Source organism: Glycine soja, chromosome 13, assembly GCF_004193775.1.
Source record: "Glycine soja cultivar W05 chromosome 13, ASM419377v2, whole genome shotgun sequence".
Lineage (NCBI taxonomy): Eukaryota > Viridiplantae > Streptophyta > Magnoliopsida > Fabales > Fabaceae > Glycine > Glycine soja.
Window position 1 is genome coordinate 25,981,567 of NC_041014.1, and position 15,062 is coordinate 25,996,628.

Here is a 15,062-nt window from a genome sequence, read left to right on the forward strand (position 1 = left end):
ATTATAATTTTTTTAAAAAATATTTTACAAATTAATTTAAAATTAATGATCCATGAACACTCTAACCAATTAAGTTAATATGTCAATTATGTTATAAATTATTAATATATCTATGTATAACACTAAAATTTCTAATTTATATTTAATACACATGTAAATTTACATAATAAATTTTGTGATAATTAATTTTGTTTCAATATATATTTAATGCACCAAAATTTCAAAAATTAAATTTCAGAATATAAGTAATCCTAAATGACATTTCAAAATTTAGTTTGCCAAATTAAGTTCCAAATTTAAAATTTTCTAAATATACATTTGAAAAATTAATTTTTGAAAAGAATATTTTTATAAAAAAAAATGCAAAAACGTGAAGAAAATACAAAAAAAAAATAGAATTGCCCTAATAAAAAATACCCAAGAGTTTGTATTTGAGAAAATTTCTTTGTGCACCCAGTATTTTTCTTGTACATCCAATATTTTTTTTATTTTTTTCAAAATTATCCTTGGTAAACTTACGGATTTGTAATCCGCAAGCTTACAGATTAAATTTTTTTTAAAATATTTTACAAAATAATTTAAAATTAATGACTTATGAATCCTTTAACCAATTGAACTAATAGATCAATTATGTTATAAAATAATTAATATCTTTATATATAACATTAAATTTTTTAAAGTATATTTAATGTACATATAAATCCTAAATTTACATAATAAATTTCATGACAATTAATTTTGTTCCAATATATTTAATGCATCGAAATTAATTGTCACAAAATTTATTATATAAATCTACACTTACATTAAATATATATTAAAAAATTTAATGTTATATATAACGATATTAATTATTTTATAATATAATTGACTTATTAACTTAATTGATTTAAGCATCTTTCTAATAATATGAAAATCACAAGTTGCCGTCCTTCATGAGTCATTAATTTTAAATTAATTAGTAAAATATATTTTTTTAAATAAATTCATATAAACAAAAAAAATGTTAAATGCACGAGCAATTGGTTTTATTTGAGGGACAACTTGGGCCCAAATACAGAGTCGTCTGAAACCAGCTTAACATTGTTCCAGTGGATATAGAAGATTCTCCGCTCGCCACGTGTCCATTTAAAACCGCCTTAAAGGGAATCTATTTATTGTCTTCCTCTTCAGAATCCCTAACCAAAACCACTCGTCGACCGCAAAAGAGAAAAAAACAAAAATGCTGAGAATCGCTGCTAGCGCGAAGACAATTGTTCGAACGGCGTCGTTGGAGGCGCCACCATTGGGGATTAGGGTTCTGCCTCGGCTCTACCACGAGAGGGTGGTGGACCACTACGATAACCCCCGCAACGTTGGATCCTTCGACAAGAACGACCCCACCGTCGGAACGGGTCTTGTCGGAGCACCCGCGTGTGGTGACGTCATGAAACTCCAGATTAAGGTTGATGACAAAACGGGGAAGATCGTCGATGCTCGCTTCAAAACCTTCGGGTGTGGATCCGCTATTGCTTCCTCCTCCGTCGGTAATAATGTTATTAATTAATCAATTAATATTTCTGTTAGTTTCAATTTTGTGTTTGGCTGTTAGGGTTTGTGCATTTTGGGTGTTTTAATTTTCGTTTTTTTCCTCTCGTAAGCGTTTTCCTCTTAATTGTGTCGTGTTGAATGAAAATTCGGTCATTGCTTTGTGGATGGGTACCTCATGCCTCCCATAATTAAGGATGTTTCTAATTTATATTTTTTTTTTGTGTGTGTGTTTGCAGCTACTGAATGGGTTAAGGAAAAGCAAATAGAGGAAGTTTTGACCATTAAAAACACGTGAGTACTTGCCTTGGAACTCTTGCAAATTTGTTTCAATTGTGTGTTACTTTTGTTCTAGCCATGGCTTGTAATTGTATGTTATGTGATTTTTCATCTTAATTATCTTCTTCGGAATTGTAGTTGTGTGCATAGTAGTTACGTGCTTGAGAATGTTGGGTCTTCCGCGAAAGTAACAAAATAGTATATTAGCCATAAGCATGGAGAAAATCGAGAGTTATAGCAAGTTTTGTATTATGTCTTCTCTTCCCTGTATTATTAAAAGTTGTAGCTCTTTGCCTTCAGATTTAGTGCCTGAAATTGAAGTGATAGATGAAATCCCTAGAAAATTAGGTCCTTGTCCATTAAGTGGTTAGTTGAAGAAGGTAACTAACCATCTTTTACAGCTAGGACTACTGGGGTATCTAATGGCATTCGCTCCCCTAGCTTCCATCTCTCAAGTGCACTATCGGCCTAGTAGAGTGCTTTTGTTGTTGGTGTTCTTTCTGATCTCTATGCATTTCACCATTGCTCCAGAAATTCCCTCTACCCTTATCATAGATCACCTTGGTAGTTTCCACGCCTTAGGGTTGAGCCTTGGGATCTGATAGCTAACTTGAAAGGCCACTTTCTTTATGTCAATAATTCCAAATATTGCTTGCACCCTCTGTCTTACTGTGGCTGCTGGTTTAATGGTTAATGTTGGAAGACATGTTATTCTGTCATATGTATCTTCTTTTCATATCCTCATTAGATGATTATGAGCTGACAAATCTAATGACTGCCTTAGAATATTTTCATCTTTTTCCTGTTTTGTTTTTTACCTATTGGTTTCTAGATAAATGTGTCACCTCTAGGAGCTTAGTCATGCTAAAGGTTTTATTATTAATCACATTTGTCTCCACCTCTCCGGTTATTAGTTTATGAATTGAAGTGACACATAATTAATGTTTTTCAGCGAAATTGCAAAGCATCTTTCACTTCCACCAGTCAAGCTTCACTGCAGCATGCTTGCTGAGGATGCTATAAAAGCAGCTGTTAAAGATTATGAAGCTAAGCGTGCCTCAGCATCTGCTGGTGGACAGACTACAACTGGAGAGAAAGCTGCCACTGCTTGATTACTTCCATTTCTAGAACGATGATGAAAACAACCAATAGTATGGTTTTCTGACAGGACTCAATGAACACTGTATGAACATCTTGAGGTCAGACTTCTCTTGGTTGGAGCTAGTCATTGTGATTGGATTGTATTAATGTGAAGTAAATACTTGTGTCGCTAGCTGTAGTTTGTTATCTGCATGGTTTATAGAAGTCAAACCATGTTTTTATTAAAATATGTACACAATAGAATAAAGCTATGATATTTACATGGGGAACTTGGAACCATGTAAATACCTTTCCTAAAGCAAATAGCGACTCATATTTACCCTATTTTGTTTTGGACCTTTTTATCTGTCATTCAACTTAATACGTTTCTCTGACAATGAATATTTGAATACCACTGAAAAATGTGAAATGCAGGCATCCTTGACTTGAAGTATTAGGATTTAGGACCCTTGGGATTGGGAGTAGACTTCAGAGGGTGTTTGAGTGTTGGGTGCTTATAAACAGGAATATGAATTGTCTGCATCATGACTTCATAAAATTGTTTAAGGCTTCTCAATATATACCACAAATGATCAATATAGAGTATCCTTTATTCAACTAGCATCAATTGATTAAAACTTGTCAGTTGTGAATCTTTGATACAGGGTGGGAGCGTAGACCCTTGATCATATGGATGGTTCTTGGTTGTTTGCAAAGCATCATTGGATGACTTATCAGTATGCTTTTAGCTTAGGTCTTGCAATCTCTTTCTTTTGTATGAAGTCTTTTTTTCTTTGTTTGATACTTATGAAGTCTATTTTATCTTCCATAACTTTTTGTTGCACATGAGATTATGTATTTTCAAAACAGAAAATGATGGGCGATGATCTTTTTTTTTTTTTGCTGTATTAATTTATCTTTTTGAAAGCAGATATGAAATAAAGATAATATTGTTGCATTAGCAGGAGTTTCCGGACACATGATCCATGCTCTGCCCTTAGTTAAATGATGGATTTCTTTTGTTATGCAGTGTACTTGTACTGTTTCCTATTGTTATACAGTGTGCTGGATGCCTTTTTTTTTTTTTGACAGAAGCTTGCAAGTTACAATGCCTTTAATTTATAAATTTATCAATATTGGCTCTATCCTTTTTTAACAACTCAATAAATTTTATACTCAGATAAACTTATTTTAATTTAAATATTTTTTTATTCTTGTAATTTATTTCGATTTTCGTTTTGGTCCTTACACCTCATTAAGTTTCATTTTTGGTTTAGTTTAGTTTTCTAACTTTTTCTTATATTTTGATACTTCATCTTTTTTTTTATTCATCAAATGTGGTGGGTTTTTTTTTTTATCATTCTCTTTTGTCAATTGACTATTTTTTATCATAACAAATAAGATTAAATTGAAAAAATAACAGAAGACAAAAAATTTAGAGGATCGAACTAACGGGAAAAATGAAGTTACGAAAGTATCAGTTTTACGAATTCTTGAGGCAATCAGGAAAATGGATTCATAACAAATAGGATTAAAATGAAGTTATGATTTAGTCTATGGTGATCATTAACATAAAAATAAAAAATTAATCTGTTATCTTTAATTGCTACAATTTTGGCCTAATCATGTGCAAATAAGGCAGCTAAATGTATTTGTCTTTTTTTTTAATTTCTCATATATTGTTTCGTAAACTTAATAGGTACCGTTTAAATTTATTATTGGGAAGTTTCCAATGCCCATTGTTTGCTTCATTCCATGTAATTGTTGAAATCGAATAGACACAATTTGCATAGTTGTTATCATGAATATTGGTTTTACGTGAGACCATCTAATTCTTCTATTTTTTTTTTAAATTATGATTTTACTCTATTTAATTGAGGAGCATGCATCACATTCAACCATTGATATTCACTGGTGCATCTGAAAACAAATATATGAAGAGTCACATTGTGTGAAGTAGAATCAGCGTTAGGTTTTCTCTCAATAAATGAGTTGTTTCAGGACTAGGTTGGTGAGAGGAGATTGATCGTGGAACAACAATGTCACATGGGGAGGCCGAACTGGCAGAGGAGACATTGCTTCACGATGAATGCATTGTTTGTAGAAACTGAAGAGACAAATTTGGAATTACTTCTCATTTCTGCCTCCAAAATCTTCTCACAAAAAAAAATGGTTTTCTTATCCATTTGATTTTGATTTCATACTAATCCTTGGTTATTTTGGAATTTCTTGAAATCGTTCCTTTTTTTTTTCTCCAATTTGTTTGTGATAACTGGAGCACAAATTTGGGATTGCTTCTTCTCTCTACCTCTAAAACCACGGTGAGTGTTTCTCCTAAAAGATATATATATATATATATATATATATATATATATATATATATATTTAATATTCTCTTCGCTTAGGCCTTTGAGTTTCTTGAAATCCTTCCTTTTTTTTCTTTTCAAATTCTCATATGATTTTGGTTTTGAATTGTAATTTTTGGGTTTTCCATTTTTTGTTAAAGGGATAAATATTTGAGTCTCTCTAAGGATAGGGCTGAATTTAATAATTGTTAGAGTATAATATGGTATTAAGTTTTGCATTCTGTTAGTTTTTTTTTTCTGGTTTTGTACGTGAAAGTAACAACAAAGAAAAACATGTTAATGTTTTGTTTAGTAAGCTAATTATCAACTTTTTTGGCAATGAATTAGGTATTTTTATTCATAGTGAAATTGTTGATGATTTAGAAGCTAAAGAATAGTAGCAATTTTTCGTTCCTAATATACATGTTATACTCATCTTGCTTTTTATGTTTTTTCGTCTCTAATTGCTCTTTTATTTTCTTTGATTAAGAAGCATCTATTTTACACAATAAGATAAAGTTTATGATCTTATTTGGACTGTACAGTCGTAAAATAATTTTAGGTTGGTGCTTTTTTAAGGTGACCGGGGACTTAGCAAGAGTTTTAGTGGTTGAGAAAAATATTTAGGAAAAGAAAGGCATGTGCTAGCCCATGCAACCACAATAAGGCTGATGTTTTGGAGAAGGAAAGGGATCAGCACATTTCCTATTTGACATCCCAACCTGCCAAAGGCTGAAGCAATATCCTTAACCTAAGGTCCTTTAAAATATTATTATACTTTTTGAACATAAAATGCCCATAGTTAACTCAAATTGTGGTTTCGAATCTGCCCCAAATCAGTAGTTATGAAGTTATGGTTGTTAAAACAATATGAAATTAGCTTTCACATAATTTGTAGGTGAATGGAAATAATGTTCTGTGTTAATGCCATAGAATTTTATAATGCAATTATTTTTTTCCGGTTCAAATGCAGGGAAATTTGTAATTATAAATAAATCATTTTTAGATTTATAATGGAACCCTAATATTGAGTTAAGTATGTGTCAAATAAATGCTAATTGATATTGTTTTAAATATGATCAAATGTATAAACGTATAATTTTTAGTAGGTCGCTCATATATTAATGATTGATTTCTTTCTTGTACATAATCTTTACTTTATTCCATGTAAACAAATTTAGAAAACCGAACAGATGCATTCAATTATCTGTTATCATAAATTATGTTTTTCATGTAACCTCTTTTAAAAGAATGATTTCAATATTTTCTAAAATATCATTTACCAGTACGAATAACTTATAACTTACATTTAATATTTTTATAGCAGTTTATTTCGATAGTCTACTTTTAATTATTCCGAGAATATTTTTGTTTTAATTTTAGATGTTGTTGGTTACTCAACATGAGAAAGAGTTTTAGAAATCATAATTAATTATAGAACTCCATTATTCCGCCTACAGGGATAGTTTTAGAAATCTTGAAATCTCTTGATCTATCAAAGAATGAAATAAAACATAAGACATCCCAATTGTGTTGTATAAAGAAGTGTGGATAGTCATGTAATACTAAAATTAACATAACAAATCGAGATGTACTGGGGTTAAATGTAATGTTATTGTTTGATAGTTATTAAATAGATGGAGTTGCAGCCTATATGTCTAGGTAATTATTCCGGTGTTGATGATTTTATATCAGTGTTTTCAATCAGGTTAATATAAGAGGGCACTTGACAACATCCTTCTCATATTTACGTTGATATAATATAACACCATCAAGCATTAGCTCTGCATAATTGAATAGGAAGATACTATTTTAATCTCTAAGCAATCAATCAATGGGGGTTTGTAAGTCAACTGAATTTAAAGCCAATTTTATGAGGGTTGCAACATTCTTACGTGACTGTTTTTGACTGATACTGCTAAAGTGCTAGATGGTTAGAGGAGGCTTTTTTTTTTTAAAAAAAAAAAGAAGAAAAAGTAAACTAAAATCAGATACATTTTTTGAAAAGCTCTTAAATAATTAGGCAAATTAATTTTTATAAAAGATTGAAAGGAAACAAAAAGTAAGGTTTAAAAAAAAGTTGGGTAAAGAAACTTTTAGGTAAAAAATAATGGAATACTATGGTAAAAATCTACACGTCGAATGTTAAAATATGATTAGTATTAATTAGTACATTTTAGATAGAAAGAACAGACATCAGCGTGTTATTAGTTAATATTAAAAAGAAAGAAAAGACATTAGTTAATATTAAAAAAGGAATGAGATTTCATTTATAAATTTTGATTTTTCTATCAGATTTAAAGTTTTTTCTATGTTTTTATGGGGAACTTATTTAAAGACAAATATCATTTATAATATTAAATATTTTTTGTATTTTTGAGAAAATTAATTAATTTATTATATTTCTGCTAATAATTAATTAGAAATTGTTGATAAGTACTCAAACCATCAAATTCATACTCACACTTATTCAACGTTAGATAAGAGCCCATGTATCTAAAACATATTTACAAACAAGAATTTATTGAGCACGAAATCTGAAATGACTTTATTTAAGTAAAAAGTTCAAATAGATTTAATGTTTTTATTTTAATTTTAACTTTTAACTCATAAAAACTATGGTCAACATAATAGTTCCTTAAATATATTAATTATTGTTCTTGAAAAAAAGGAGAATTTTAATTAATAAATTGTGTTCTAAAGAGATTTAGATATTTATATTTTAATTTAATTTTAATGTATATAATTTTTATATGAATCATGTTTATATTTTTTTAATTTGAAAATATAGAAAAGATAATTTTTTTAAAGTTATATATTTTGTTTATATTGTCATATTTCACATTTACATCAATTTATTAGCCACGTGTTTGCTTTCAATTCTTTAACATGATCAAACTTTTTTTTATAATCATTAATTTTTTTTAAGAGACTTTTAAATATTTATATTTATGTTTAATATATACAGTTCTTACATGTATTATGTTTAAATTTATTTTATATCAAAATATCATTCATTTTTTTAATTTGAAAGTATAAAAATTATATATTTATTAAATTATTGTATATTTTATTTATGTTGGGTTAATTCGAATTTCTATTCATTTGCCGCATGTCTATTTATATTAGCGAAAATCCATTTTGATATTTTTTTTATAGTTACTTTTTTTTAATGTCAAAAGACTCGTAGATATTTATATTTAATTTTAATGCATATAACTTTTTTAGGAATGATATTTAATTTTTTTTTATCAAAATTTTCTTTATTTTTTAATTTGGAAGTATAAAAATTATATTTTTAAAACTATTTTATATCCAATTTATGTCGTGTTAATAAATATTTATATCCATTTTTTGCACGAATATTCATAAAACCACAAATTTATTTAGATATTTTTTAATTTGAAAGTATATAAAATATATTTTTAAATTATTATATATTCTATTATGTTTCACTAATTCATATTTATGTTTATCCGTCTCTTAGATATCTATAATAGGATAAATTCATGTAAGTGATTTTTTTATAATCATTAATTTTTTTATGTCAAGATATTTTTAGCTAGATATTTATATTTAAATTTAATGTATAAAATTCTTATATAAATGGCGTTTAAATTTATTTTATATTAAAATATCCTTTGTTTTTTAATTTGAAAATATAAATTTATATTTTTTTAAAACTATAATATATACTATTTATGTTCTCCTAATTCATATTCATATTCATTTTTTGTATGAGTATCCATATTAAAACAAATCAATTTGGATTTTTTTATAATCTTTTTTTTATGTCGAGATATCCTTAGATATTTATCTTTAATTTTAATAAATACAATTATGTTTAATTTTCTTTTTATATCAAAACATTCTTCCTTTTTTTATTTAGACAATGTTAAAAATTATATTTTTTAAACTATAATATATTCTATTTATATTGTGCCAATTTATAATTTATATTCATTTTTCACCCATGTAACTATACTAGGACAAATTCATTGGATGTGTTTTTTTTTTATAATAATAGGATTTATTATCTTAAAACATTCTTATTAGATATTTATATTTAAATTTAATATATATAATTTTTATATGAAAATATATATTTTTTAAAATTTAAAAGTATAAAAATTATATTTGTTAGCTATTATACATTTTTTTATGTCATACTAATCCATATTTATATTCATATGTTGCAAATCCATTTTTTTTTATAATCATTACTTTTTTTTTTATATTAATGGACACTTAGATATTCATATTTAAATTTAATGTATACAATTTTGATATAAATAATGTGTAGATATCTTTTATAAGAAAACATTACTTTTGTAAAATTTATTTTATATAATTTATATTTATTTTACAAATATTAAAAATTATATATCAATACATTTGTTCCTATATGTAAGAAATAAATGGTATTATTTTTGTGTTCCTAATTAAAAAAGCATATGACCACTTATGAATGTATTGATTTCTATTATAGTTTTGCATATTTCAAATATTTTCTTGATAAATATTGTTCAATTCTATTAAATAAAAGTAAATACATTTAAGATAAAATTGTGACATTAAATTAAAAAAAATCAAGTAAAAATTGTTATATTCTTTGGAAGACCTCCAAGTCCATTTTTACATTTAAATAAAAAAATATAATTCAAATAAAGACACTAAAACGTTTTATTTATCCCATGCGATGCATGGTATACTTATTTGTCCCATTTTTGGCCAAAAGTCTGTTTATTTTTATGATTGGGCAAATCACATATAGAATCCAATTTTTTTCAAATAGACATACCGGCACTTTTTTTATCCGGTTCTTGTTATATTAGAGAGGTTTTGTTTTTTTGTTTTTTTTCGCACTATTTGACAATTGTCTATACTTATTTTTACATTTAAGCAAATTATATTGGATAAATAAAGACAATAACATTGAAGATAAAATTGTGGTAATACAAAAAATAAAATTTATGTAAAGTTTCTGATACTCTTTAGGAATTATCTATGTCTATTTTCACACTTGAAAAAATTATATTTAGTGAATAGGACCGGTTAAATAGTACGCTTAATATATTAATCTTGTTCTGATTTTTTATATTTCAAACATAAAATTATATTTAGTGAATAGGACCGGTTAAATAGTACGCTTAATATACTAATCTTGTTGTGATTTTTTATATTTCAAACATATATTAGTGAACACGGCTTAATAATTCATTTTTATTATATAAAAACAATCACAACTATTTTGAGTATTTTCACACTTAGGTAATCAAATTGAGTGGATGATATGATTTAAATAAATAGTTCAGTTTTATTAAGTATGTTTATCACAATTTAAATATTAAACTTGTTGTATTAATTTTATTGTGGTTTTAGATATTTTAATTTTTTTTAATAAATATTGCTCAATTATTCAGTTCCATTAAATATAAGTAAATATATTTAAAATAAAATTATAATATTAGATACATCAAATAAAAATTGTTATATTTTTTGCTAGATGTATATGCTTTTTTTATAATTAAATAAAAATAAAATTCAAATAAAAACACTCAAACTTTTTATATATTTAGTGCATGTCACAGGTTAAAAAACTAGTTACATTTAAATACAAAAGGGGTAATTTAATATGATTGAGAGATAATTGTTTTGACCATTTACATGGTAACATGTGAATCGAAGTGAAGATTTTCTGATTTTTCTACAATCACGTTAAAAGCATTTAAGTACTTTATCCGGAAAGAAACGAATCCACGATAACAAAAACTAACAACCAAATTGATAAATAAATAAAAACTACCCTATCCTATATCAACTTGTATGGGCTTGTTTCAATTAACAACAAATAGTTATTATTTTGAATTTGAGTCCTGAATACCTATACTTACATCAACCATTTCGAGGAAGCAAATGAGTTCTTATCTTTTTCTTCTTCTTTTTTTTATCATTGATGAAAAATGATTTATATATATTTTTTATTTCGATAAGTTAGTATTTTTAATTTTTTATTCCTATAAATTCATTTTTCTAATTTTAGTTTATGTAAGTATATATTTTTTCAATTTTGATTTTTGTAAGATATTTTGCTCATACTTAATCCTTTTATGTTTGTGTTTTTTCCTTCAATTTTGGTCCCAGTGCAAAATTATGGAAACTTAAATTAAAAAATTAAAATTTTAAAGAGATTAAAATTGAAGAAACACAAATTTACAAAGACTAATAATGAATAAAAAAACTTACATGGATCAAAAATAAAAAATGCAATCTTACAAAAATTAAAAATAAAAAAAATAAACTTATAAGGAATAAAACTAGAAAAGAAAACGTTAACTTAGAGGAATAAAAATATATTTAAGCCATGAAATATTTTCTATGATTTCTATCAAAATTTAAATTTAATTAAAAAAAGAAAAGAAAAGAAAAAGTAACAAGGAAACCAAAGACCACACTCTCTATTGGTGTTTTAAAGAATGATAATACCCATACTTTATCCTATACTTGAATGGGTAACAATTTTAATCTATATTCTGGTACTATGACTCACACTTTACTTATATAAGGTTAATAATAATAAATCAATAAAAATAATTACTAAAATTATAGTAAAAATTTATTATTAAATAATCAAAACATAACATTAAAAGCAGATACACATAACATTAAAAACAAGTAAACATAATATTTATTTGTTTTGAATAAAGTCATAAATAAACAAGATTACAATGATTATTATCCAAAGTAACAATTATTAAACTTAATGTTCTAATCCCTCAATAAAAATCTAATTAAAGGTTTAAGTTTTTCCACTTTCTCATAGTAATATTGTTATAGATTAGAGAGTTAAAGTATCAGTTATAAAAATATAATTATTTTACACAAAAAATTATATACATATATAGGTTGGATACCACAGCTGCACCCATACCAGCGTAAAGTTACATAAAGTTATGGATATATATTCATCATGTATTCAATTTCAATATTGTGAATAGTCCCACTTGTGGATGTTATTGGAAGTGCCCATAAGAGCATCTTTACTATTGGATCTTGAAGAGGGATCTTAAGCTCAAGATCTATTCTTCCAAGATCCAGCCACTAGAGACATGCTTGGATCTACAACGTGTAGATCAAGTCTTCTACAAGAACCTTGAAAATCTATACCATTTTTTAAAAAAATATTTTTTATTCTCTCTGTCTCCCAAATGACTTTTAGAGGGAAGCAACAAAAATGAATAGGGGAAGGAAGACGAAACTAGACGAACACAACAACAAATAAGAACAACAACAACAATTGATCCAACATAAAAACAACAACAACAACAACGAACATAATAAATAAATAAAAATGAAAAAAGGGATCTTGGAGCAATAGGCAAAGGGACTTGAGGTTGAGTAAGGAGATCATTGATTTGTGTGATTTTTGCTGGATCAGCGACCTTGGAGGCAGGATCAATCACTCCTTGTTGAAGATCCATAGCCTTAGAGGCACGAAGAAGAAGATTTGGCAGAGAAGAGAGGGGGTCATGGTGGTTAGGGGCGAAGAAGGGGAAGGGGTGTAATGGTTGGGGGAGGAGGAGAAAAGGAAACATGATTTTTTTTTACTGTTTGCTACATGTGTAGGATTTTTTTTTTTTTTTTTAATTTTTAGATTGAAAAATTGTTAAATTTATATATGAAAAATACTATAAATAGATCCAAATCAATTTCTCAATTCTCATCCTTCATTTCTCAATCTCAATATCTTGGTTTAGTTTCATTCTAAATGGATCCAAATCAATTTCATTGGCAAGCTTATTACAATTTGTTGCAAAATTATCAAATGACTCCTTCTACCAAAAATTCTCAAAATCCTCCTCCATTTTTTCCCTACTTGCCACTATCACCATCAATGAATTTTATGCAAAATAATCAAACCTTTTCCATTGAAAATTCTCAAAATCCTCCTCCATTTTTTCCTACTTGTCACTGCCACCAATGAATTTTATGCAAAATAATCAATCCCTTCCCACCAAAAATTCTCAAAATTCTCCTATGTTTTTTTCTACTTGCCACCACCACCACCAATGAATTTTATGCAAAATTATCAAATCCCCTCCCACTGAAAATTCTCACAAAGTTCTCAAACTTTTCCTTAAATGCCACAAAACAATTCTTCCATGTTTCGTAAGCTTCCCAATAGTTCTAGTGATGCACAAACTCCTTTCAACGATGATGTTGAAATGCAATTTCCATAATTTTCTACTTAAATTGCGCTAGAAAACATCACACAAGTGGAACAAGGATAGCATTCTACAAAAAAGAACTCATGAGTTTTCTTTTCTATTGAAGAGGATACACATCTTATTGGTTTGTGGCTTAATGTCTCAATGGATCCAATTGTTGGTGATGAGAGAACATTGAATCAAGTGAAATCTTGATGGTAAAAAGTTAATGTGGGTGTTTAAAAGTTCAAGGGTCATTACAAGCAAGTTGTTGATTTGAAGAAAAACGGGTACACAAAGAACGATATAATGGTTCATGCATATTCCATTTGGAAGGAAGATGAAGGAAATGATTTTACTTTAGAGCATGCATGGAGACTGCTAAAAAATCAACCAGAATGGTTAGATCAAATTAAAGAAACTAGTTCCTAAAGAACAAAGATTTCTACTAAAGGGGATTAAGCATCGTCATCTAATTCGAAAACACTGATTGAGGCTATAGAAAGTGACATGCTATCACGAATCCCCTGTCCAATGGGGCAAAAGTTAGCCAAGAGGAACATGAAGGGGCAAGAAACTACAACATCTTGACGGGCATGGAAGCAATAATAAGGTAAAAAAGTGAAGCAACCAAAAAGGTAGCAAGGACAAAGGATAAGGAGAGCGTAGCAGTATTATACGAAGTTCTAATGAAAGACACATCTACCATGTCTGAAGAACAATGCAAGAAATATGAAATCATTTGTAATTATATTTTGCACAAGTTTACAATTTAGTTATTGTGTTGTAAGCTAATTTTCGTTAGTCACTATGTTCTAAGATTTTTTCAACTTGTCATTATATTGTGAGAGTTTTTTTAACTATGTTGAATGTTGAATTTCGTTTTAATTTCTCTAATTAATTATGATCCACCACCAATTAGAAAGTATCCATTATAAAAGTAGTTGTTAGAAAGTAACCGTTATAAAAGTAGTCATTGTGGAACTAGCAGTTAAAAACTAACTATTGGAAATGATGCTATTTAATTGGTAAATTTTCTTTCGGATGTGCACATTTTGTACAAACTCAACAATATTTTTTTTCTTTTTTTCTAGCTCCACTTACTCATAAAATGGATCCAAACTATAACTTCAATAGAATTTGGAAAGAAATTGCTGATGAAACATTGAAAGACAACATTGAAGAAGAAATCATGAGGTACTTACGCGAGGTGCAACAACAAGTAGAGAATAGCAATCGACCGAGACATAGAAGATGCCATATAAATCGCAATCGTGAAGGTGGTCATAGTGGCTTGTTGAATGACTACTCTAAAAATTCTGTATACATAGAGAGGCTTTTTCGATGAAGGTTTTGAATGCAGAAGACTTATTCCTTTGAATTGTAGACATTCTCAGTAATCATGACCTCTATTTCCAAATGAGATATGATGTAACTGGTAGAAAGGGTCTTTCACAATTGCAAAAGTGCACTGCAACAATTCGTATATTGATATATAGATCACTTGTTAATAATGTTGATGAGTATGTTAGAATTGTCGAATGCACTGCAATTGAATGCTTATAAGCTTTTGTAAAGGGCGTGAACCAGATATTTGGGGATGAGTACTTGAGAAGCCCAAATG

At 27.6% G+C, this 15,062-nt stretch overlaps 1 protein-coding gene across 2 annotated transcripts; it reads left to right on the forward strand.

Annotated features, from left to right (window-relative positions):
- The first annotated feature begins 1,164 nt into the window (after positions 1-1,164).
- On the forward strand, positions 1,165-3,847 carry LOC114382732 (iron-sulfur cluster assembly protein 1-like). 2 transcript variants are annotated; one of them, XR_003660279.1, is made up of 4 exons: positions 1,165-1,526; positions 1,767-1,821; positions 2,759-3,005; positions 3,552-3,847. XR_003660279.1 is itself a non-coding variant. In XM_028342319.1 (3 exons), exons 1-3 carry the CDS (start codon positions 1,223-1,225, stop codon positions 2,916-2,918), a joined length of 519 nt encoding a protein of 172 aa, XP_028198120.1. In that variant the 5' UTR covers positions 1,165-1,222; the 3' UTR covers positions 2,919-3,316. The 2 variants fall into 2 exon arrangements, 1 of the variants encoding a protein (XP_028198120.1); XM_028342319.1 differs by lacking the exon at positions 3,552-3,847 and having other exon boundaries at positions 2,759-3,316.
- Positions 3,848-15,062: the final 11,215 nt, after the last annotated feature.